Source organism: Condylura cristata, unplaced genomic scaffold (genome assembly GCF_000260355.1).
Source record: "Condylura cristata isolate star-nosed mole 26May11 unplaced genomic scaffold, ConCri1.0 scaffold00018, whole genome shotgun sequence".
In the NCBI taxonomy this organism is placed as follows: Eukaryota; Metazoa; Chordata; class Mammalia; order Eulipotyphla; family Talpidae; genus Condylura; species Condylura cristata.
In genome coordinates this window covers 3,907,869-3,933,314 of record NW_004567119.1, presented here as the reverse complement: position 1 = coordinate 3,933,314, position 25,446 = coordinate 3,907,869, and the positions used below count along the sequence as shown (strand labels likewise).

The 25,446-nt window shown below is 52.3% G+C and overlaps 1 protein-coding gene and 1 pseudogene across 1 annotated transcript in view; one reads left to right on the top strand and one right to left on the bottom strand.

Moving 5' to 3' along the window:
* The window catches only part of CCRN4L (CCR4 carbon catabolite repression 4-like (S. cerevisiae)), a 119,208-nt gene extending 114,775 nt beyond the window's left edge, over positions 1-4,433 (bottom strand). Inside the window, exons 1-2 of the mRNA XM_012726751.1 lie at positions 4,325-4,433; positions 3,995-4,191 (exon numbers count right to left, since the gene is read on the bottom strand). Coding sequence (XP_012582205.1) covers positions 3,995-4,191; positions 4,325-4,433 — 306 coding nt within the window. The remainder of the gene's footprint in view (positions 1-3,994; positions 4,192-4,324) is intronic.
* A 648-nt stretch (positions 4,434-5,081) lies between these two features.
* LOC101633495 lies at positions 5,082-5,611 on the top strand (annotated as a pseudogene).
* Positions 5,612-25,446: the final 19,835 nt, after the last annotated feature.

Below are 25,446 nucleotides of genomic sequence, written 5' to 3'. Positions count from 1 at the left end.
CGGACACTGGGAGGCCCGTCCTCGGCCGGGCACCAGGCTGACTCAGGCTTCAACAGACGCGGCTTCAAAACCTTCTCCTTCCTTCACCAAAGAGATTTCCAGAGCACTCCCAACGGGTTAACCTAAATCTTACTGGTCTCATTCTTTTTTTTCTTTCCAAGTTGCCTTGGAAGATCAAAAGCAGTCCTTGCGGTCCTTCTCTTTAAGCCTTTTATCCTGGGGCTGCCCCCCCCCGGCTGCCTGGATTACGCACCAGCCGTTCAGAATATTCCACAAAGTCCTGGCTTGTCCTCGCCCCGCGGCGCTGACAGTCACCACCTCCAGGAAGGCAGCTGAAAGGCCCCGACCGCAGGCCGCCGCCTTCCCTCTCTGCGTGCCGCTCTTTGGGCAGCCTCAGTATTCGCACTTTTCCACGATGCTGAGATCCGCGCCCTTTGCTAGGCGTTAACAATCGGCTCAGGGAGGTGCTTTTGACGTCCGGTTAAAGAAAGGCTTTGTTCCCGCTCAGATTTTCCTGGGGTCCCCTTTTTCGGGCCACCTCGGTGGCCCCGGCCAGGTAAGCTGAGTCCAGGCACCCCAAGGCTTCAGTGGTTGCCAAACCAGAGAAGAAAGATACCTGGGGGTACTGAGAGGAGCAGAGGGTGAGACAGAGGGATGGGCAGAGACAGCAGAGGGAGGTGAGCAGGGGAAGAGGCCGTCAGGCAGAAGACGGGGCGGCTGGGGGTCCCCCACACACTGGTGCTCCCAAGGGGACGGAGAGGGCCTTTTAGAGGGAGGGAGAAAGGCTGTGGCCTCTCAGGAAATGCTCTTGGGCGCGGGAGGTTGGTTTGTCACTCGGGCCCCACCACCCTTGACTTCTTCGCTGTTTTTAAAGCGTAGACTTCGCTTTCAGTACTTCAGATGGTTAACGCTGGCTCAGGCGAACCTCTGCTTTGCGGGTGGGAGTGAGCATGGTGCTGACCTCCGGGGGCGGATTCAAGAATCAGAGGAGCTGGGGAGCCTCCAGCCGCCAGGCGGTCTGCAGAATCACACCTGGCCCCCAGGACCGGGTCACTCTGACCATCGCCCTCTGCTGTGGGAAGGGTGTTCGTCAGCCCAGCACTGACACTCAAGTGAAGCCTCCGCGCCTGCATGGAGGGTTGGAGACTGGAATGAAAATGTCCCCCTTTCCCTTCTCTTCAGCCCCAGTCGGAGGCCCACAATACACTTGCCCCTGGGTGAGAATCATTCCATTAAAAGTCTTTGCCCGGGGCCCTCCCTGGTGGCGCAGCGGGTACAGCACAGCACTGGGAATCTAAAGCCACTTCCGCATGAGTTCGCTCCCTGCCCCGGAGGTGACCACAGGGCGCGGCAGACCTCTCCTGACCCGCCCGCTGCTCCCCTCAGCAGTGGACTTAGTCGATCTGCCTGTTCTGCTCCCCACTCTGTCTCTGGTGAATCCTCTCACCCTCCACATCTCTGGCCTGTCCCCCAGTTCTGTATGCATACATAAATAAATCTTAAAATAAAAAAGTCTTTGCCCGGTGAGTAAAGCACCCCCAAGCCCGCTCTCTTTTTGATTACTCTGGCCTATTGATCTCTGTCTCTGGAGAAATCCTGGAAACTTCCAAGAAGTCTTTTAGAGTTAAAAATATGATGCCTCTGGTGGGCCACTGGAATCAGAGACTAAGAAGATGAATTCCTTCCTGGCCGTGGTGATCCCAGACCCTCCTCCAAGCCCATTTGTCTTCCAGCCCTCGGACACTTGACAAACGCAGCCATTTCTTTGTCTCCCGCGGGAGGTGGAGCAGTGGAACCACTCCGCGGCCAGGTGGAAATAAACACCTGCGCAGGGAATGTGGGAGCCTGAATTTGGTCCTGAGAAATCGGAAAGCATTTTGCATAGAAGAGTTGGGTTAAACACCGCACAATCGCGTCCTCCTAATCTGTGGGAAATTTGGTGAGCTCCGGAGCCCAATAATCTGTGACTGGGAACAAAAATGGTAGCAAAAGGGACGTGTGTCTTTGTCCTGCCTCGAGGGAACACCAGGACTGGCTTTTGAATTCCCGAGGCACACGCCAAGGGGTCGCAGGAGCTTCCTCAGAATCTGCTTTCTCGAGAGAAGATGGCGGCGGGGTGAAGGATGGCGCCTCCCGCCCTGAGGCCAGGCTCATCTCTCCAGATATTACTTTGGCTCTTGGGTGGACGCGCCACGCCCCTGACTCCTGATTGCCTGTTAGAGATGAGAGGGGTCAGAAAGGCTGCAGGGCCCATTTATGGCTGTGGGACCTGGCACTAGTGTCCTGTCTTTGTGATGAGTTTTGGATTCTTTGAGTCGTGGACATTCCACCTGTGCTCTGTGGTTTAATCAACAAACACACTGTCCCCCACAAAACTAGTCAGTGCATGTCTCCTTCTGGGTTTTGCTTGTCTTGAAGCCCGACTTCGGGTCTCCTCAGCAACGGTATCTTGAGCAGAATCTCTGGCCTTCTGCATTAGAGGAAGCCAGGAGCCACGGCCGCGGGCGCCGTCCCCACAGCGGAGACAGAGATGTCCCCCGTGCTGGAGCGTTGTTGAATAAAGTTTTTTATTCTACTTATTTTTATCCTATTTTTTATTCTGCATTTCATTTATTTGACTTTATTTTATTACTATTACATTTTGCATTGTGGTGTCAGTCAGTGGTTTACATCACTGCTAACATTTGGGAAGACAGGCCTCCCCCTTCAGGTGTAATCTCTGTACCCCCACCACCAAGGTCCCCAGGGCCACGGGGCTGACTGACACCTGGACTGATAGTTAAACACCCATGGGTGCTCAGCGGGTGCTGCCGTTTCTAGGTAATCTGAGGCTCTGGCCACTTTCATTCACAGCGATCTTGGAAAAAATCTTGGGGTGCTTTTCAAAATCAGTGGTAATGTCTGCTGCTACTTTTTTTTTTTTTAAGGAAAGACAATTTGATCTTTAGCAAAAGACAAGGATAAGACTCAAGTCTCGGCCCTCCCTGTGGCGCAGGGGTTAAAGTGCAGCACTGCAAGCTGCCACTTTGGTGCGAGTTCGATCCCCGGCCCCGGGGGTGACCCACAGGGTGCAGCAGACCTTTCCCGACCCATTCGCTGCTCCCCTCAGCAGTGTGCCTCATCGATCTGCCTGTTCTGCCCCCCACCCTGTCTCTAGTGGGCCCCGTTGTCCTCTCTGGCTTGTATCCCAGTTCTGTGCATCAATAAATACACCTTTAAAAAAAAAGGTTTCACATCTCAACCCAGGTGTCTGCCATGGGGTGGCGGAGGTGCGGGCCTCGTGGCGTGGGCACAGGCTGCTTTCCTTGCTGCCAGGAGCCAGCGCCTTGTGGCTTCTGCCCCCCACGGCTGCTGCCCCCACACCAGCACTTAGAACAGGGCTCGCCAGTCCTGACTGTGTTGCCGGGGAAGCGGAGTTTGAAGATGGGTTTGTGGGTCCGTCTAGGCATGGTCCTGTGCCACGAGCCCAGACTGCAGAAGGCATAAAGATGCAGAGCATCAGAGAAAAGGGGTGGAGAAATACTACAGGGAGTCCAAACTTTTGGGGGGTCAAGTGCCACATTTGTGCTCAGACTAACAACGTCCGTAGGAAAGAGCAGGAAAGAAGGAACCGGACAGGGCCAGGAAAGGAGTGACCCGGTGTCTCACAGCTGCTGGCCAGGGAGATTTTCCCTCTGCTTGAAAATGTCCTTTCGGGAGTCGGGGCGAGCGGTGGGGGTTAAGAGGGGTGGAGAAAGCAGCTCGTCTTGAGGCTGCTCAAGGTGCGTTTCTGTGTCCGTGCGTCAGGCAGCGCCGTCACTCGGGTCACTCGGGAAAGTGCCACAAGACGAGGCCGCCCTGCCCGGCTTCCCGCAGAGTGGGGCTGTTCCCACGGTGGGGGGTGGGGCGTTTGCTGGGCGGGGGGTGCAGGTGGCTTCACGTGCGCTGTGTTTGGGCCCCGGGTTTCTAGATGGAGAGTGGGCTGCTGGAAGCGCTCAGTTGCTACGCATCTCACCCGGTGCTCGAGGCCTGGGCGGAGGCCACCGTGAGAGGCCGGGCAGTGTGGGACCAGCGTGGGGGCCTGGTCTGTCGTGCGCCGCACCCCGGCGGCCACCCGCCGGCCCAGGGCAGCCTCCTCCCCTTCATTTCTGCTCTCCCTTCCTTTTGGGTAATGAATCGGGGTGTCGTTAGCCGCCTGCCTCGCGTTCGTCACTGTCAGGGTAACAGATAGCGGCAGAGATTCAAGGCCACCCAGGGGATGCAGCCTGACAGGGCCTCATTCATCACTCCCCTTTTAGGGGGTCTCTGCGGTAGAGCTACCAGCAAGGCTGTAATCGAGGCTCACCGAGGCTCACCGGGTCGTGCCGGGGCCGGGCGGGAAGGTTCTGCCGAAGAGCTGTCAAATCTGCTTTGTAAATGAAGCGCTTTCCCAGAGACAGCATGTGCAGTGTCATCCTGCGAGCCCGGCGCCCCCGGGCTCCCCACACACCCCTCTCTGTTCTTGCACGCAGATGAAATCTGCGTCATGCAGACGGGCGCTCTTCCAGAAAAGGGATTTCTTTGACCTTGGGGAGACCTTGGGGAGAGCCTCCTCTGCTTGCCCCGGGCGGTGTCCTGCCCTGCCGTGCAGTCCCTGGGCCTCGGGTGCTCTCCAGCCACACATGCCACCAGCCCCGTTCCAGCTGCTGCCAGCTCGGGTCTCCACCCTCCATCCAAGCCCTGCGCCCGAATCTCTACATGGGCACCCCAATTCATGTCCCGGACGAGCTAGATCATCTTTACTCCACACCTGTCTCCCCTATCTCCCTTTTTTGGAAAAGAGCATTTTGTTTTTAGGCTTCAGAGACGTTGCTCCATTCCATTATGCAAGCTTCAGGCGCACTTTCCTCCCACGCGGAGCTGCGTCCTCGTCCAGCCGGAAGAGGAGACGAGCTAGTTTGTTTGCTCATCGTCACCCACCCCTAAAGTCCCATGAAAGCTAAGTTCTGCCTCTTTCCTGGCTGCTGTGGTGGGAGGCACTCAGAACAGCAAATTCTCCCTCGAGGTGTCTACGAGGCGGTGTGGAGGGTCCTGGGTCAGCCAAGTGCTGGGGGTTTCAGGAGATGGCACAACAGGTCAGCTTGAAGACCTGTGGCCCTCAGAAGGACAAATGTGTCTCAGGTACTGTCATGCTTAAGTCCTCGCCCCACCCCTCGTTCGCCGTGTGTGTCTTGGGGGGCCGGCAGGGCACTGGATAACCCCACATGAGGCGCCGGAAAAACTCAACAAGGATAAGAAGCTGGTGAAGAAGCTGGCCAAGAAGAGTGATGGCTTCTTGGCCTCTGAGTGCCTGATCGGATCCCGTGGCTCCGGAGCCAGGGCTGACCACGGCTGGCAAATGCGCTTCTTTGCTGATCCGCAAGGAGAACGTGGTGGCCACAGTTGACGAAGTCAAGTCCAGGACCGAGCTCCAGATGAAGAAGGCGCTGTGTGTGGCGGTGGCTGCTGAGTGCCCGAGGGTGACAGATGACAAGCTTGTGTACAGCGTCCACTTAGCTGTCACCCTGTGCTGTTCATCACTCAAGACAAGCTGGCAGAATGCCTGAGTTTCTGCATCGAGACCACCATGGGCAAGTCTCAGCGCCTGTGCTGAGGGCACCACCCCATGCCACTAGATGCCCCAGAAACATACAAAAAGCAAAATTAATCTATTGGCATCAACTCTTAAGTATCTCCAACCATCATTCCATCTGGATCTTTTTCAGGAGGCTTCATGCTTTCCTGCCCTCTACAACTTTCCAAGCCGTGGAGTTGAACTTGCTCCTTCACTGTCCAGGATTCCTGCACCAGCCTCCCGTCTCGGGTGGGGTCCTAACCTGGAGCCATGCTCCCGGGCTTCTGGCCCCCTAACTGCTCTCCAGCAGACTGCTCCCACCTCCAGGCTCTGCCTTGAACTCTGCTCTGACAGTGCTGGAGCCCCAGGCCGGAGGACACCAGCCCCTGCCACGACCCGCTTGCTCTCCCCTGTGTGCAACCTCGGCAAGTCCTATTTGCTGTCTGAGCGTCGGTGCAGGGACTTGGCCATCCGTGAAAAAGTCTCTGGAAGTTCCCTCTAGTCAGTTACTTCTTGAGTTAGAAGAAGTACTGGGCCCTCCCTGGTGCCACAATGTGTTAGGACTCAGCACTGCATCCTGGCTGCATCCGCTTCAGCATGAGTTCGGTCCCCGACCCAGAGGCGACCCACATGGCGCGGCAGACCTCTCCTGACCTGCCCGCGGCTCCCCTCAGCAGTGTGCTTCATCAGTTGGCCTGCTTTGCTCCCCGCTCTGTCTCTGGGGAATCCTCTCACCCCCCTGTACCTCTGGCCTGGACCCCAGTTCTGTATGCACAAATAAATGAATCTTAAAAAAAAAAGGTACTGTACTGCTCTTGAGTGCTTCCAGCCACACTCACTTCTGCCCATATTTGTATTAATTCTCAGGTCAGGCTTTCAGTAGACAATATTAGGCCAGGAATGCAGATGACAAAACTGAGGCTCAGACTAATTGTTTTCCCAGATTTGTCAACTAGTCAGAGGTGGGACTCCAGCCCGTGGGACTTTACGCTGCTCCTCCCGGTGGTTTCCTGCTGTTCACGTCTTGAGAATAAGCACCGGGTGCTTTGATCTTCGTTTCCCTGGAGCTGAGCCGGCATGGGCACAGAGGAGACCTTTAGCAAAGGTCTGAACGCGAGACACACGGGCCCAGGTCTCGTCCCCTCAGGTCATATGCGTGATCCTGTGGGTCTCCACCACCACAACACACGTGCTGCTGCTCCCATCTCCACCCTGGTGGAAACTGAAGACCAGGCCGTGCAGTTGTTGGGGGAGAGGATGTCCTGAGGGAACGCTGCAGAGATTTCTGGACTCCACCGCCTACTCCAGTAAACTACAACTCCCAGCAGCACCAGGGAGAGAACTGCGAGGACCCAAGGGGGAGCTAACCAAGCATTCTGGGACTTTGGGGGGTAAACAGGGGCCCATTTTCTTGGTGCTCTCTCTCTCGGGACCGCGTGGCTGGTGGCTATCAGTGTGCTGCTGGAGTTCAAGTCAGCAGAGCTGGTAGGAGGTTCTCATTACCTTGTATCCCGCTCTCTTTCCCTGGGTTGTTCCTTTTCCTTTCCCCTTTTGTAAATAAACCGAGTGTTGACTCTTTTTGTGTGTGCCTGCAGCACAATTAAATTTTAAGCGCAGGTGAGGCCCCACAGACAGTGTGAACCCCATTCACACTGGGGTGCCCTGTAACACAGTGACTTTGCCAAGGCCATTTAGGGGGCTGAGTCCCGGCTGTCCCTCTGCAGCCCACGCCCAGGCTCTTCTTGCACGTGCTGCCCGTGTCCGTGAATATGCTCTGAGGACAGCGACAGAGCCAAGCCCAGGAAGGGACAGAGGAGTACGGAGCCCTCCGAGTTCTCTGTGCCCTTCACAGCTTCCTGTGGATTCATTATATTCACCCTCCCTGGCTTCTCCCTACAAAACTCTGCTATATCCTTGTTTTTATTTTTGTGTAGAAGAACTGGGGTACAGGCCAGAAGTGTGGGGGGGGATAGAACTACCCAGAGACAGAGTGGGGAGCAGAACAGGCAGATGGACTAAATCCACTGCTGAGGGGATCAGCGGGGAGACAGGAGAGGGCTGCCGCGACACGTGGGTCACTCCTTAGCTGGGGATCGAACTCAGACCATAGCGGTGCTAGCCTGACACAACCCCTGCCACCAGGGGGCCCCGGCCCCCTTTCTTAGCCTGGTGGGGGCATTGCTTGGGGCAAGTCAGGCTCCTGCTGCTCCCACTCCGGCCTCACGCCCCGTCTTCCCCTGCTTGGCGGCTTTCTCCTGCAGCACCAGCCGACCCCAGACCTCTCTCAAGGACAACTCAAGCTCCATCTCCTCTGTGAGCTATTTCCCAAAGCTCCATCCCACGAGCCCTAACCAGACATAATGTTGTCTGTGCCTGATATTTTGGTCTGGGTTACATAATTTTATGACCTTGCTCTATACCATCTCGCCTCCTATAATTACTTCAGCATCCAAGTTTTATTCCCAAGAATATTGCAAACTCCTTGACAGGAGACTCTGCCATATATTTCTTTTATATTCCACACAGTGCCTACCACAATTCCAGGTGGGCACCCAATAAATATTTATTGGATTAAATTGAATATGGCGTAGACTACATTTAAACCTTCACAAAATCCCTTTTCATAAATTATCTGGGCCAAGACACGAGATTATTGGAGGGAACCACTTGAATAGATGCACCCTGGCAAAAATGTGCAGGTCTGTCATACCGGCTCTTGGAGGAGAAGTGGGAGAACTGGGGTTCGGAGCCGAGGGGGAGGTGACATCTTTGCCGGGTCAGGGGGTGCATGGCAGCACGAACCAGGATGGGCGCTCAGGCCCAGAGATGAGCCCCCTGGCTAAGAGACCCCAGACCTGCTCCTTTCGGAAGCTGGCAGGGTCAGTGACTTGCCAGGGGGTGCCTGTGGTCCGGGCTGCGGCCCGGTGTCTTGCTGGGTGCAGAGTCACGCTGCCGCCGTGTTTCTGTAGGGGCAGGGGGAGTGTGGTGTTGTCAAGTGTTAGTCATAAAAGCACTCTGCCTTCTCCCAATTCTTACTTCTCTCTCTTTCTCTCCACACACAGAACACTCCCAGTTACGGTCCCTCTCATCCAGTTGGGTGGGTCACTCCAGGGAATTGGGTGCCAATGTCCTCCATGAGGAGCTAGGAAGACTTGTGTCCTTTCAGGCTTCCCTTTTGATTTCTGTCTGGGCTGGTGGACAAGCCGGTGCCTGGACCTCGACCCATCGGGCCAGCCTGGCCTCGCCCCTCAGACACACGTCATGGCCCGACGTGCCCGGCACGTCACATCTTCCCTTTGCTTCTAACATTGGGAGTTTTCCCTCGTGGCCTCATTCCCGTAGTCGGAAGCCCCCAATTATCACCAAAAAAACTTTTCTGAACAGTTTGTAGAGGAGGAACCCAGTACCCCAGGAGAACAGCTAGAGGCCAACAGCATCTGGGGCTCATTTGTCCATTTCCTGGCTTTCTGTAGGGGAGTGGCACAATATTTCCGCCCACACGACTGTCATCAATGATCCTTGACACCCCTGGAGAAAAGCGTGTCACCGCCCCCTAGGAAACAGTTTCTGGTGTCCCGTGAATGTTATCAGTTATCAAGAAGCGGCTCTCTAGCAGGAAATGCTTCCCACCTCCTGCTCTTTCCCGTCTCTCTCTTACTCACTCGGTGTTTGATGGTCGTAGTGACTTGCTTCCATCTGAAAGCTTTCTGTTTCCACCGAGGCCGTAGTTTTGTGGGCTGGGCCTGGCTCTGCGGGCTGGTGCATCTCAGCTCTGCAGACCTTCATCTCCTGCTCCGGGGCCGGGGCCACCAGGTTCTGGCGCTGAATGAGCGCAGCGGACGCCATCCGATGGCACAACACACGGCTGCTCCGGCCACTGATTCGGCCATAATTGGCCTGAGTGCCAGGGGGCTAATCCGACTAAGCAATCACACACGACTCCCCAGCAACGCCCTCTCCTCCCCGCGCCGCCTCCGGAGGAGAAGCCTATGGATCCCGTCCATTTTAGAAGATTCAATGAACACGGCCACTTACTTAAATTCCTATTTCTTGGCTCTCCCGTGCCTAGTAAATAGAACCATTTCACGCATGAAGATGAGAGCAGGGAGCCGTTCAGTCGCCTCCCGCATCATTTGGAACTTGAGTCACCATAGCAACCCTCTGTGTGTCCCCACCCAGCCTGAATTGTGTCCCTCTGGCTGGGACCTCCCTGCTTCTGCCAAGCCCATCCCCGTCACGACCCCACACGGCTCTGCGTTTCCTCATCCGTCACACCCGGTCTCTGTTGACTTTCTGAGACCTGGTGGCTCTGGCTTTCCCCCCCAAGCTCGACCTTTCTGTGGGGTTGGGCTCCTACTTCTCTGTCCCCCACCTTCCATGAGCCTTGTCCACCTTGCCGTGACCTTCCTCCCCGTCCATTTCTTCACTCACATTCTGTACATTCTTTAAAGTCTGGCTCCCGAACACCCCTGACTCTTTGACTCCTGTGACTTTCCCTCCCCTCGTCAACGAGGGAATTTGTGGATTGATGGTCATGCCCCTTTCTGACCAGCCTCAGGGCAGAGCCTGTAGTAATAACACACGTGGGTCCATGCTGGCGTCTGAGGTATGTGCATCGTAGCGACACCAGCCAGACCCACCGCCTCGGCCTTCTGTACCCTTCTCCCGGCCTCGCCAGAGCCGAAGATTCTCCCAAGAGCTACGTGAGGATGGAGGGTGGGTCCAGGTGCTGTTAACGGGGCCGTCAGAAACCCGGGCCTTTTCGCCACCTGCCTGTGCTTGGTACGCTCCAGAATCTTATTTCATTGCTTAATTTTCCAGGCAGTTGTGTCAGAACCCCCACAGCCTTCTCCATCTATCCTTCAGTATGTCAGAATAACCCCCATTATCATCATCACTCTTACCACTATTATTTAAGGCTTCCAATATTTTCTTAAAAGTATAGCTCAGATATTGGGTCTGAAATGTCTAACTTGCCGCGGATCATCTGTCTTTGATATTTAGCCATTTTTTTTCTATTTCTAATTTAAATACCAGACTGCTACCATGCCAGGCCTGGATACAGGTCATTTAACTTCCTCTGTTCTTGTCCTGGAAGACTCAAGTGGAGCCTTGGGGATTTCAAGTTTATAATCTATTTAGGCGTGTTCCTGAACAAAGATGGTTTCTCCTTGAGAACAATTTTACTAGTAAAGCAATATCCACCCTCCCTCCCCCACCAACTTTTATGATGAATGGAAAACAAAAATCAGGATTAATGGTCAAAACTGTAAAATATCTCCATTCTCTATTTTTGGTTTTTGGAATTGTTAGTGATAATTATTTCCTTTTACTGGGACTTTTTAATCTTAAAAAATTTCAGTAGAAACATTAAATAACCAACTGAACCCAAAACATATGTGAATAAAGGGAAAATTATTAAAAGCAGTCAACATGTAGGTACTTATGATCTCTATTTTGAAACATTTATGTGCCCTTTAGTTTCAGAATCTAAGAACTTCTAAGAGAGACCGCTCATAAAGCAAGTTCTTTGCAAAGATCGAATGCATGTGGGCCTTTGATAAATGTGAAATGGTATCTCCTTGATTTACTCCTTCAGCAGACATATTGGCCCTGCTTCAAGATATTAAACCATTTTATGGGGAAACTTATGGGTACAAGTTATTGCCCCATTATCAGCGTCAGACACAGAATAAAATACCCTTAAGCTAGGCCCATGGGATAAGATCTGTAAAGCAAGAATAACTTTGCAGAGAAGGCACTAAAGTGGTCAAGTGGGCCCCGATGCATAGAGAGCACAGGTGTACTAAGAAAGCTGCCTCGAGACATGACGCTTAAACCACCACGAGTCCCTGGAACATGGGCCTGTCTGGATCAATTTTTTCCCCCTATTTTCTCCCTGGTGTTATCACTTTGCTAAATCAACATTTCAGTTGGGTTAGCTGCTCTGGCGATAAAGCTTTAAATAAGGATATAGAAATAACCGAGACAAATGATGGAGTCACCCTCTACTCTAATATATTTTCATAATGGCGAACAGTCCCCCATTTAATCAAGAGATTGGCAGGACAGGGAACAAGTTGGTAATTTGCAGTTGGGATGTAATAAAAATGTTGTAATTCATGGATGAGACACCCAGACTACATTATGTGTTATGAGTTTAACTTGACTTATAACTCTTTCTGGAATTTATACTGTCATATCCGACCATATGCGTTGACTTTTATAGTGATTTAATGAGTTGTTTGGTGAAAATAAATGTTGACAAAGTTGCAAAATTTTCCAGTTTTATTCTTTTTTTTTTTAGGTAGTCATTCTCCCCTTGGAGAGTCAGAGCTTCTGTCTTGCAGTAAAGTCTTTCCTCATAACCCTGGGCAGGATCGTGGTTTTAGCTGGGCTTTGCTCAGATCGAATGTTTATCGTTAGCAGATGGATTGTGCTCCAAAGAACCTAACAGGACATAGTGATTAGCATCTGAGGTGGCAAGATATTGTGGAAGCTTTGGAAATAGGGACCTAAAACCCGCGTATCTGACGTATCAGCTGATTCCCCAGAGGAGTGTTTCACCTTCAGGGAGCGGTTGGGTGCAGGTTAGCTTGGCTGAGGGGGCATGTCACTGCTGTCTGTCAGGAGACTTGATGTGAAGGGGAACGATGATCTTGTGAGGACACGTTCAATTCCCGTGGAATCTCAAAGGAGAATCCCAGCGACTGGATTGATGCCATCGACACTGGAGGAGATGAAATAATGCCCCTTTGTCTTCGTGGCATAGCAAAGCGTCTTATCAAACGAGCAGTAATTTGAGTCAACACCCATTATACACTCATTAAGAAAAACAAGGAACAACTAATTGGCTTATTATGTACCCTTTAATTGGTTCAACAAACTTTCAGCTTCCGCATAAGGGAATAAATGGGAACCGTGTTTTGGGATTTGGCTGGGCCAGAGAGACCTCATGAAGCTTCCCTCCGTGATAAAAATGATTAGCTGTATCGCCATTTAGCAAACATAATAAGGAAATAACCATCGTCTATTAAGAGCAGCTGAACTCTCCTGACCGTGTGGCCAATGAGCCGGCGTGAATGTAAAACTCCCTGGGAACAGAGTGAACTGAGCTGTGGGGGGAGTGACCTCGCCAGGTGCCGAGGCCCTGAGGAGTGAGTGAGTCTCCTGCCCCAACAGAGCCCTTTACCTTGCAGGTGGACAATTTACTTTCCCCTGAGTTTCACCCCAGCGACTGTGGTTATCTGCCTCTGTAAAGAGAGGTGGGAATGTAAGGTAATTGCCCATACAGGTCACACGCAGCCCCGAAACACCTTTTCTTTAATTGCCTACATATTTCAGCCAAAGTTTTTTGGCCCAAGTCATGATCACGCAATTTTGCATTTGGACAGATGCACCAGACAATGACCTAGCAGGGAAAAACCCAAGCTGCAGAAGGTGAAGCCTTCCACAGAGGCTGAGGGAGCACCTGCAATGTGATGGTGAGCGAGAAGCTGCCGGAGACGTGTTGCGAGGACGGTGGCTGCCTTGTCACCACCAGCGTTAATTATTGAAACCCAGGCGGAGCGAGTCGATCAATCAATGTGGCTTATCATCTGGATGCCAGACAGAAAAAAGAGCTAGACATTGTAATATCAGGAGCCAACTGCATCGGCCTTCATGGCCGGGCCTTGCCTGAGGTAGCTTCAGGCTTTATTTTGGCATTAACATGCCGATAAAGGTAACGTTCGTTTCCGACACTGCATGTGACTCAGAGGCACAGGTTCACGCCTCCTCAGGGGCGTCACCACAGCCAGCCACCAGCAGGCCTCCGTAACCCCACGCCCTAGGCTGTGGGCAGCCACCTGCTCTTCACCTTCTCCCTGGCCTCTGGTAACCTCCGCCTTACAGTCACATCTCCAGGCTTGGTTCGGTTTCACTGGTCTCTTCCTTTGTTTTGTTTCTATAGTCCACCGCTGAGTGACACCATCTGGTATTTGTCTTTCTCCTTCTGGCTTATTTGCTCCGAGCTCCATCCCCTCCAATTCCATCCATCCTGCCTGGACTACAGATGTCTCTAAGCCGGATTCCCCCACCATCGTATCTGTCACGAGGCAGCTAGAACTATCCTGTTAACATGCAAGTCAACTTTGACATTTCCCCACGATGCGTTCTTCACGATGGCCCATTTCATTCTGAGCCACATCTATGTCCAACCGTGCCAAAGGTCCTGTAAGACTGGTCCTCACAGCCCTGACCCCTCCTTGAGTCCCAGCCGCTGCCCCAGCCACTCTGGTTTCCTGGGCTCTCACTCGCCTCATCACAAAGTGCGCGTCTCTCTCTCATGTCTCCTGCCTGCAGTGCTCCTCTCCATTGTGTGCTTGGCTCCAGTCTTCCAGAATCTCTCCTCAGATGCCTCCTGACCAGAGATGCCTTTGGTGACCGCTTGCCCCAGAATGCACGATGACCTCGGTCTCCTCCCCTTTCCTCACTCTTCTTCAGAGATGAAAGCATCATCTGACAGTCCTGTCTCATTGTCAAACTCTCCCTGCCATTTAACATTAGGGCAGGGAATTTGTATTTTTATTGGCTCCTCACAGCACAGTGACTTTTCCAAGCGGTTATAAGATAAGATATTCCGGGCCTTCACCGGTGGCACAATGGGTTAGGACGCAGCACTGCAAACTGGCCACAGCTGCGTCAGCGCGAGTTCGATCTCTGCCCCGGAGGTGACCACATGGCGCGGCAGACCTCTCCTGACCCGCCCGTGGCTCCCCTCAGCAGTGTACTTCCTCCATCTGCCTGTTCTGCTCCCCACTCTGTCTCTGGTAAACCCTCTTCCCCCCCCCCCTGCACCTCTGGCCTGTACCCAGATCTGTATACACAAATAAATCAATCTTAAAAAAAAAAAAAAGATAAGCTCTTCCTACCTTTTAGAATGTGACACTGGTGCTTGTCCCTCAGTGGATGTGGGGGTCTATGCTGCCTCTGGGACCCCGGCAGGCTTGTGGCTCTTTGCAGTGGAGATGCTTTGTGATTTTCAAGGTTAACTCCTCTTTCCTCGTGGGATACTCAGGCTAGGAACTGGCCGCCATGCTGTGAGGAAGCTCAGTGGTGAGAAGAGGCTGCACTGGATTGCCATCGTGAGAGTCCCAGCTGAGGGTCCGTGTGATTGAGGACGCCTTAGTGATGATTCTAGGATCCATACCTTGCGTGACTGCCAGAGTCAGAGACCCCAAGGGACAGTGTTTGCCTTAGTCAATTTCCAGAACTGTGGGGCATAGCAATAAAGAAATTACTATTTGTTAATCATTAAGCTTTGGGATATCGCATTTAGTAGCAATCCATATCCAGAATACTGTGCCCTGGGCCTGAAGGAGGGCCTGGAACATGCTTCCTCAAGAAATAGTTGCTGAACAGAAAAATAACGTGGCATCCTGAAGAGGAAAAGAGCTGTTTTCTTGCGAGAAACTGGGTAGAAACTCCTTTCAGCCGAATGACAATTTTTGCTGAATTTATGTACATTTTGCACATCCCCTTACACATTTAGAACGTTAACGTGGCGATTCCCGCTGAACTCCTAAATGCCGAGGGCACAGGTGCTTCACTGCACCCTACATATGCTGCGTGTTTTCTGAATTAAGGGTTTGTGTCCAAAAAGCCTATTGTTGCGCTTTTCCCAGTTGCATGTGCTGGCCTTGTTTTTAATTTTTTAGCAGAAAGGTATTTCTACACTCAAGCGTGGATGTTTTGGACATCACATTATTGCATAGTTTAAACCATAGCAGAATAGCACCATCACTTTTATATGCTGGGAAACTAAAAAGCTCTTATGACTCAGTATTTGCTTTATTGCCCTGTTCTAGAACCACGCTCGCACTGTCTGATTTACATAAGAGTGTAGACAGCTTGCCAGGTCGGCATAAAGGGAGGTGAGCGCAGAGGAAGCAACAACAGATGGTCTTTTTTTCCCCCCATGGTGGTTTTTTCCTGTCATCTCATTGTATGCAAACATGTGCAACAGAGAAAATGCTAGTAAGTGGGGAAAGGCTTCCTGAGGAAGAGGGAAGGTCCTGGGCGAGGTGCGGGTGAGGTTGCCCTCGCTGCATTTCTTCCCAGGGTCACTACTAATCACGACTCAGCGGGGACAGGAAAGATCAGTCTAGTGGACACTTTATACCCCAGGGCAGTGGCATTCCTGATAAAAGCAAAAAGCGGAGGCGAAAAGCCCTCGGTTTTCAAAGTCCCCATCACTCGCATGAAGGAGAATTGTTTTCAAAAAGGCTCTGTACTCTGCAAGAAAGACCACCGCACCTGGAGCAGCTGGCCTTCCCTTCGCGACCCCTCCACGCAGCGCGTGCACTCAGGCGCAGCCCTCCACTGCCCCCCCAAAGTCAACCAACCCGACCCAGTGACGTGATATGCAAGATGGAGTCAAGCTTCTGCATTGAGACAGCTCCCAAGAGGTGGGGCGGCTTTTCCGTGTCTTTGATTTCGGGGCGCTGGTCCCTCGCCAGCCTGCGGTCTGACCCCGCGTGGTCACCTGCGGCTGTCCCAGGCCCACAGCTGTGGACACGGGAGTTGCAGGCGGGGGCCGCCTGTGGCATTTCTCCTGGGAGACACGCAGGAGCGTGCAGTGCCATCTCCACCCAAGGGGGACACTGTGCACTCAGGGGCCGCCCGGATGGGGACCCCCGACTGGCTGTTCCTCCCCGTCGGTGGAGGAGGGGCTCCGATGCCCCTCCCTCGCTTTCGCCTTGGTGGTTTCCCTCTCTTGGCCGGGGGTTGACAGCATGCATGAAGAGTGCCTAACTTGATTTGCAAAAGAGCAGAAAAGAAGCTGCGAGGAACTTAACCTGGACCCGAGGCAGAACACGCCAAGGTGGAATCGGGGACCTGGCACCGTGACGCAGGCTGGGTTGGGTGTCACCGGCCTGGCTGTCCCCACTGCCTCTGCGTAGAGCTCAGACAAACGGTTCCCGCCCAAGTCCTGAATCGCTCCTGTCTTATTTCCTGATTCTTTTTGTATAAGCTACCAAGTGCTAGTGTAGTTAGTTGTAGTGCAACAATACATAGTGAAATGCCACCCGAGTCCTCCCTCCCAGAGGAATCACATCTGTCTATATCTGGTACTTTCTGGTGGCTGCTGGCAAATAATAAAAGACGGTTTCTTTTGTGATTTATGAATTGTAGACATTGCCTACTGATTTGTCTATAACGGCTAAGTAGGGTTGAATTAAGATTTTATTTTAATCAATGTGGGTTTGTTACAGGGCTCTAAGTGGGTTCTGCCATCCGCCGCATCAAGGCAAAACATACAAGACTGTAATGAAAAGGAACTTTAATACAGAAGACGAAGAATATAACTTGTAGATCAAACACCTGGCGTTTCTGTGAGACCAGCATAGGCACGAGCTCTCTGCGGGCTCCAGCACCTTCCAGTTGTGTGAAAGGGTGAGGAGGCCCGAGGCTGAGCCTCCTGGGTCTCCCCTCTCCTGCCTGGGCCGCTCCCCAGGGCACAGGGACTTACAGGAAAGGGTGGCAGGGAGGAGACACCACTGTCTGCCTCGTCCGCTCGCCTGTCTCTTGCGCTGCCCTGGGACTTGACCCGCAGGCTGGCTGCCTGTCGTGAAGCACGCGTTCCTGTCAGCACGGGCAGGCCCGGCTCCTGCCCGCCTCAGGCCTCCGGGTTCCATCAGGCGTGAGGCCTGAGGTGGGCCTACAGTGCCGGCGACTAAGGGGAGGTACCCTGACTCAGGAGCGGAGTCAGCAAATGTATCTAAGCGAAATTTCAGGCCAGCTAAGCGACATTTTCTAGGGAGGGCTTTGCCAGTGATAAAGGAGACATTTCATCTTCAAATTTGGGAACGATCTTAGGTAGGTGGGCAAGTTTGCAAAAATAGCACAAGCTCCTGTGTTCCCTTGACCCAGCTTCCCCTAAGGTCAGCTTCTGAGGAAACAGGCCAGAGAGATAAGAGATACAGCATGCATTACCAGCAACTAACCCAGGGACTGTCTTTGAATTTCTTAGTTTCCCAAATGCTGTTCTGTCTTCTGGCCCAGGGTCCAATCCAGGACCCCACAATTAAGGTGATCTGTCACGCACAGTCTTGTCGCTGCACCTGTCTTGATGGTTTGTGCTCGGCTGAGATCAGGGGCATTAGTTATCAGCTTGCTCTGTCTCCCACCCGTCCCAGTTTTGACTTTTCTGGAGCCCTGCAGTGTAGCAGGTAATTCTCACCTCCCAGCCGTCACCGCGAGACTCTGCAGCTCTCTTGCACGTGTTCACAGGCTTGGCCGCCCCCTTCCCCGCCCGCGCCGCCCCCTGGTTTCCTGTGGTTCGCCTTCCGGGACACTTGCCCTCTTTTCTCCCCAGGCTGGGGTCTGTTGTCAAACCCCACTCATGCTCTGAGAACTTGGGAGTTAATGCATTTTTATTCCTTTCACATTAATATTGGTGGGATTTCAGGAAGGCACAGAGATAAACACAGGTTTAATCTCCTTGTTTAATTAGAAATCAGACCCCTGAAATATAATCCTCAGTTCGTATTTATTTTTGCTTTTCACTTGAAAACCTTTAAATGCTTTGAGTGGCTAGTATACCTGTAGAAAGCTATGTGGTCTCATAAAGAAAAAATACTATGCAAAGGTTATGAGAAAACTGCGTAACTTTTCAGCTAATTTTGCAGGTGTATTGGCTTATTGTTATCAAACATAATTCCTTGATTAGAATTTTTTTTTAATAGCTTCCCTTGATTTTCTTAGTTTGAAATGAGAAGCCATGTCCAGGGATTTTGCTTTCTCTTTAGGCTTGGCTGGTATCTTGTTGCCTCCAGCTTCTCACTGCTCAGGGATTGGCTGCTGGTCTCTCCCCATCTCTTCTTTCAGTGTCTAGAAAGGAAGAATTGCTAGAAGGAAGAAACACTATCTTATCTCAGTTCCCAGCTCTCAACTTTCTTCTATCATTTTTTCACACTCAACTGAAAAGGAAGAGTGAGATTATAGTTCTGCAATACTTAAAAAAAAAAAAAAACCATAAAGTACTTCACTATCCTTGATTACTTTTTCCTGAATTAAAAAAGAACCAATTTCTCTATAGTTGATAATATTTCTAAGAGTAAAAACTCTCTTCCCAACTCTTATTTAAAAAATTTACTTGGTATTTATGTATTCCTTGCATTATACTTTTGTTTCATGTACTCATCACCTGCACCTGCGACTTTCTCTGGGGCTGGAGGGTGAAGAAGGGAATGAGTGTGAGGAGGGCTGGAGGGGCCGTCCCTTGACGGTGACGCCACAGTTCCTCAAAGTAAGCATCTGAAGCCCATGTCGCAAAACACTCACGTGGGATTTTCATGGCAGGAGTGGCTATTTGTGCTATCATTTCTTCTCTGTAATTTTTTCAAGTTGCAAAGTAACCTTTTAAAGAAAAGATGGCGCTGGCCAGCTGGCACAAGGCAGAGGGAGGCCGGGGGCCACCAGCCTCATCTCAGAGACCCTTATCCAGCGCCTGGAGGTCAGCGTTCCTGCCCATCACCGCATGCTGGACCCTGCTGGACCCCCGCCCTCCACTCTGGGACCACCGTTCTGTCTTACGGTCTAAGAGAGCGCTTTTTGGTTTGTTCGTTAATTTTTGACGTGCGTGACGTCGCAGCTGTCCGTCTCCATCTGACTCAGTTTCCGTGGCGCGATGTTCTGGTCCCTTGCGGACGTCTGTGCTCTGTCATTCTGTGCTCTGCAGTCACTGCCGGCAGCCAGTGGCCTGGGCTTGTTTAATCAAAGGTTTGAGGTGAATCAGACGTCTGTTGAGCGCGCACACTCTATGTGTGGAACCGAGGCCCGTCGTCCTGAGGGTGGAGGAGGGGTCTTAGGTGACCCCGTCTCTGCCCGCGTCACCTGTGGCTGGGTTTCCAGACTGGCGGGCTCTTTGTGGGTGTGACCCACCGAGGCAAGAAAACTCGGGCCTGCCGCAGACAGCTGTGACTCACAGAAGCGCTAGGTGGACCCCGCCCCCACGCTCCTGTTTACTGCTCTTCTAGAACGTCCATTCGGTGGGCAGTTCCCTCAGGGAAAGGAGGCCGTTTCTCTGAAGCTGGGGAGGCTGGCAGGGAGCAGAAGCAGCAGGACAGCGCCTCCCCGCCAACCCACGGTGAGTTCCTGTTCTCGCCCTTCCTGACTTTGTGCTTCTCGTCTCCATCCGTGAGCCACGACACCACTTCCAGGTTACGGGCCTTGGTCTGCTCTGGTCAGCATCCAGCTTGCTTCCTGGGTCTTTCGGCTCATCCCCACTGTGGGATGTGGTCGCGTGGCTGCCTGGCCACGGGCCTCTGACAAGGTGGTCTCCCCAATTCCCCAACCTCTCGGGGCTTACACCCCCCCACCCTGTAGACCCCCTCCCCAACATACACATCTGTGGAGAGCCTTTGTCTGAGCTCGCCTTTGGATTGGAGGTCTGAATGGGAGCGCACGCTTAATTGTCCAGCTGCCATGAACTCCTTCAGCCCTGCGCCTGTTTCCTCTACTTCCATGAAAGTGTTTTGCTGAGAACAGTGTATGGGTGTCCTGTGCAGGTCGCACTGTCCTAGGTCTATGTCTCCGTGTTGACAGAGCCTCTTTTGTGGATTCAGCATCTGTTGATGGAAATAAGCAGAGCGTGAAGTCTGACCACCGGGCTCACGTCGCTGTCGCGTCTGGCCAGCTCACACTGGTCTGCCCTGGACCTGCTTGGGCGTCTACTCTTGGCTCCTGTTCCTCACTGCACGCTGCCTGGGCCTTGGCACCAGAAGATTTTGACTGACTGTTTAATCCCTTAGACAATTTATTTCACTTCTTAGTTTCAATTTTCTGATTTGTAAGAGTGGAGCAACAATATCTCTTGGAATTGTCTGAGGGTTTCACACAATAATTCTGGCCAGGCCAGCTGTGGTGCAGAGGAAGGCTTTGTGAAGACTGGAAGGAGGGCTCCCTACCTCCAGGAAGGCAGTCATGCACCAGGACAAATCCCGTGTGTGGGTGTAGGTGGACACTCCACTCCTCCTCTCAGCTGGAGGGGGTCCAGGCCATATGTACACGGCTGTACAGCCACCCTATGACTTCTAATGCTCAGTTTGTAATGGCAAAACATCCTATGTGTACTGGAGATTACTACTAATCATAAGTTCTCTCTGTTGCCTGTCTGTCTGTCTATCTTCTATCTATCTGTCTGTCTACCTTTCCTTTTATCTTCTATCTATCTATCTACCTGTCTGTCTATCTATCTATCTATTTCTCTCTCTCTCTCTCTCTCTCTATCTATCTATCCATCCATCCATCCATCTGACACTGGTTAAATTACAGGCTCAGCTAGTATTTGCATAGTGTGCTTTCATTGACCCAAACACTCACTTTAAACCCTACAGAATACTGGGAGTGGAGCCTCCTGGCTCTCACTTTGCAGATGAGCCAGCCAGTTTAGACACATAATAAGTGTTGGGGCCAGAATGGAAACCCAGATTTTCTGACTTAGACCCACGCTCTCTTCCCAATATGACACCATCCAATCAGCTGGCCACAGGGATAAAATAAAGTATAAGAGAACCGCATCCTTCCCCCCCCATTCTATCCCCCCAAATTAGAACTGCTCTTCAGTAACTGAAACCGAATGGAAATCCACATCTTTTACCAGAGCACAATGAAGAGCCACGAGTCAGACCCTCTCGGCTTGCATACTGTCCTCTGCTGTTAGGGAATGAAATACAATTTATATGTGAGAGAAGCAGTAGACTCAACCCAAAGGATGTGAGTTACATAGAAATGAGCTGTGCTCAAAAGGGACTCAAATAGCCAGAGGAGAGGGAGATGAAGACCACGTTAATTCCCGCAGCCAAGTAATCGCTCACGCCCCTTACTGTGGCCACTATACATTATTGTGCAAATATATCACATAGGGTCTTCTCCAAGGGGGATTTCTAGAAGCAGCATTATTGCCAAACACAATTGGGTTTTAGATAACCTCATACATCTGTTCCATATCACCTTTTGTTACAGGATTTCAAAGTGCTTATGAAACACTAAGGAAATGAAATGACATCTCCCTCTTATCAAAAGAGCCAGAGCATTCCCTTATGGTTATGAGAAATGTGAGTGAAAGACATTCTGGAAGTGCATGTGCCACTCAGAGCTGAGCCCTGCGCTGTGGAGATCACCTGTCATTAGATGTTTCCTGAGGAAAGATATTTCCCTGATTTCCTTTTACTGTAATTACTCATGCAGTTCTGACTTTATTTCTTTATTGTTCAGAGTAGGCATAACATTTTTTATTTCATTTCAGTGCTATCCGTCTTGGGAAAATGTCACAACGTAAGCAGAATATATTTTCGTAATCTCTGGGGCATCAGGTGAAAGGTAGTGGTTTGTGCCTCTTCCTAGAGAAATGTCAAGAGGCTTCTGGAACAGAGAGAACCCAGATTGTCAGGACTGATGTTGAATACAAGAGGAAAGATACTGACCCCTTCACAGAGCTTTGCTGGGGAACGGGACAAACACCCACACTCTAGTCTAAATTTGTCAGCTGAGACATGACTTGATGTGTGGCAACACTGAATTCAGACAGCAATTGAGCCCATCTGGTGCTTGGTATCTTGGCAAACAATGTGAGTGAGATGGGAACTTAACTGGTCTTAAGCTCAGAGTCAACGAATACTTTTTTAAAAAAGATTTGTTTGTTTATGCATACAGAACTGGGGCACAGGTCAGAGGTGCATGGACAGTGAGAGGCTTCACCAGAAATAGAGTGGAGAGAAGAGCAGGCAGATGGACAAAGCACACTGCTGAGGGGAGCAGCGGGGGAGCAGGAGCTGTGTGCTGCACACTGTGGGTCACCTCGGGGCGGGGATCGAACTCGCACCGAGGCGGCCACAGCTTGGCTTCGCTTAGCAGCACAAAGCTCCCACCTGCTGAGCCACCAGGAGGGCCCAGAGTCGATGCATAATTTTAAGGATACCAGGAAACTTTAGGGCTGTTGAGTGTGACAGTTTAGTTTTCTATGAAGAAATTGGCTGCAGAATCTCTCAAGCACTTGCCCTGGGCTGCTGCTGAATCCAAGCCCCCCCAGACACTCGCCAGCCCGCTCCTCACCACCCGGCCGGCCGCCTCCTCTGTTTCGAGGGAGGTGTTTGTCCTGGTCTGGAAAAGGAGGATAAATACGATTCCTTTACAGTCTTTTTGCACTGGGTTGTTGGCAGTCACGACGTATTTCTTCTACGTTTTTGATGCAGAAATGCTTCACGGCTCTTTGCCTTGTTCTTGATGTCGTTTCCTCTTCCCCAAACCACAGGTGTTTAGGGACCATACCAGGGTTGTCCCACCTTACGGGGCTTACAGATGTGCCTCAGGACCTTGGCCCAGGCACCCACCGTGTAAGAGCAGGGTCCCCGTCCTACCTGGGGGGCGCGTCTCAGGCACCATGGAGACAAGTCCCTGGAGGAGTCCCCTGGGCTTTGGGTCCTGGTGGGTGAGCAGCTCCCAGCCACACTGTCTCAGCGGGGGAGGCGAGAGAGAGGGGGGAGCCTTCCTCTGCACCCCGCTCTGTTCTGCTCCCCACAGCGGCCCTTCCTCGTCACCCCCAGGCCTGGGCTGCGCCTGCACTTCCTGCCTGGCCCGGGCTACCTCTGCCGCTTTTGTTCATGCTTATTTACACATTTGATCGTCCAGGTCCTGGGGGCAGAGACTTTATGGTTGGTCTGGCGCAACCTTATTTACCGTCTGCGGCTGCTCAGACTTCAGTCACAGGCGTTAACATTACAATAACAGTATTACTACTCACTTTGATGGAAGGAGAGTCCCTGGGGTCATCCTTTACCAGGGGCGGTGGTTTGTTGCAAGTTAGGAGGGAGGTATGAGGCAGCCTCTCGCTTCCCGCGGTCCGGGCACCTTCCTTCCACAGAGGGGCGTCCTCTCCCACTGACTGCAGTCCGCAGCCCAGAAACTACTGCTGCAGTAAGAACATTTCCCTATGTGGTCCAGTGGTTTGCTGCTTTTGCTTCTGTACTTAAGATAATACACTGTTTGTGGGTGAAGAATTATTCACGAGGTCCTTCGTACCTGAAACTATCTTCAAAGCCTGAGAGCTTGATTTATGGGGTGAATATTATTTGGGGGATGATGAATATGCAGTGTGGGTTCATTCTGATCCCAGCATCCGTTTCTTCACGTCCAGTAAGTGCCATTTGCAGCCCGCGGCCGGAGGCGAGGCTGCGTCTGGGGTGCTGACCTGCTCAACATGGCTGACGAAGCCGAGATTTTCGATTTATTTTCTCTGGGGCTGAGCAGCTTCCCAGGAGTGTCCCCTGCGGTGTGCGATGTGTCTGGGCCTGGGCCAGGCTGTCTCTTTGCCGGAGGTGTGAGGAGATTTCTGGGAAGCAGCGTCCAGGTGAGGGAGAGCCAGGCACGAAGACACGGTGGGGGGCGGGAGGGCAGGAGACTTCACGTCTGCAGGCGACTTGGATTTGACGCCTCCCTGCGTCTTCTGCTCTCAGGCTAATTGGGACCAGAAGAGATGTTTCTTCAGACTGGCCTCAAGGGCTGTCCGCGGGGCTCCCGGTTCCCCTCCCGCCCTCCGTGACTGCCCAGCGTGGCTGGGGCAGGCCCCTGGCCCTTCTCCCTTGCCTTGTGACGGCCACTTGGTCAGTTAGGTCTGGGAGCTGACCCGCTGTGTCTGAGCAGCTGGGCGCGTCCGCAAGGTCCTTTACGCTCCTGGGCCCACGCCCTCTGCCAGCGTGGCCCGAGACCAGCCTGCCCTCTTCTCTTCGCGTGGCTTTCTGAGCCTCGTCTCTGCCTTTGCCAGCTGCATCGCCACTGCATTCTCTGTTCTTCTCCCAGCCCAGGTCCCTGGGGTGGCCTGGGCTTGGAGGCGAGGGAGGGAGACGTGTCCCTGCGGAAGTTCATAAAATGGCTGCTGAAGGGTATTTTCTTTCTGGCTTATTTTGGATGGAAAAGTCACTTTTTTTCCTCCAAAACCCCCACACAGCACTGTCTATGCCAAAATGACTCTCACGACAGCATCTTCTATAGCCACAGCACCGTGGAAGGACACTTTTTGAAGGCATCACCGAACTCCCCCGCCCGTGTTCCTTTGAGACGGCAAGGAGCTTTTCTGTGAGCGGCCCCTTTCATGTAGCTGCAGAATTGAGTCTTCTTTGTTGGAAACCGCAGATGCTGAGTGGCCCAGAGACATTTCAATAGCAGGCCACCGGGCCAGCGGTCACTTCCCAGATGGATGGTCAGACTGCTTAAAGGAAAAGAATCCTGGCTCCCACCAGCATTTCCAGAAATTTAAAAATCAACCTTCCACTTAATATAAATGTGGCCTTTGATGCTTAAAGATCTGGCACCTTCATTTGGGCGGTGACTAGGAGGCCGCTGAATTGGATGGAGAGAGGTTGGAGTCATTGCAAGTTCTTCTCTGCTCAGCACGGGCCGGGGACACGGGCGTGATCAGGACGGGGGTCTCCTTGCAGCGTGGCCGAGTGGCCGAGTGACCACTCGGGTGGCCAGGTCCGGGGTCTTTGGTTTCTGCTGGATTTGAGTGTGCTTCAGCAGCATCTCTCTACTTTGCTGTGGATATTAAAGTGTTCTTAGGCGGATAGGCCCAGCAAAGTGAAACAAAGCAAAACATTTCAGAATTCTCATGAACAGTCACCTCAAAGGATCTTTCTGGCCAACCACTCTTATTTTCCAAACGGTGTATTTGTCTTTTGGGGATCAGCCACGGAATCCTGGAGTCTGGGCTGGTGCCCACTCGCCTCTTCATTTCTTGGCTCATGTCACAACATGGCGACGCTCTGCTCTGGCGTGGGCTCCACGCCCACCGGGGGCCTCGCCACGGCCGTGTCCTTCACACCTGCTGGGCTGTG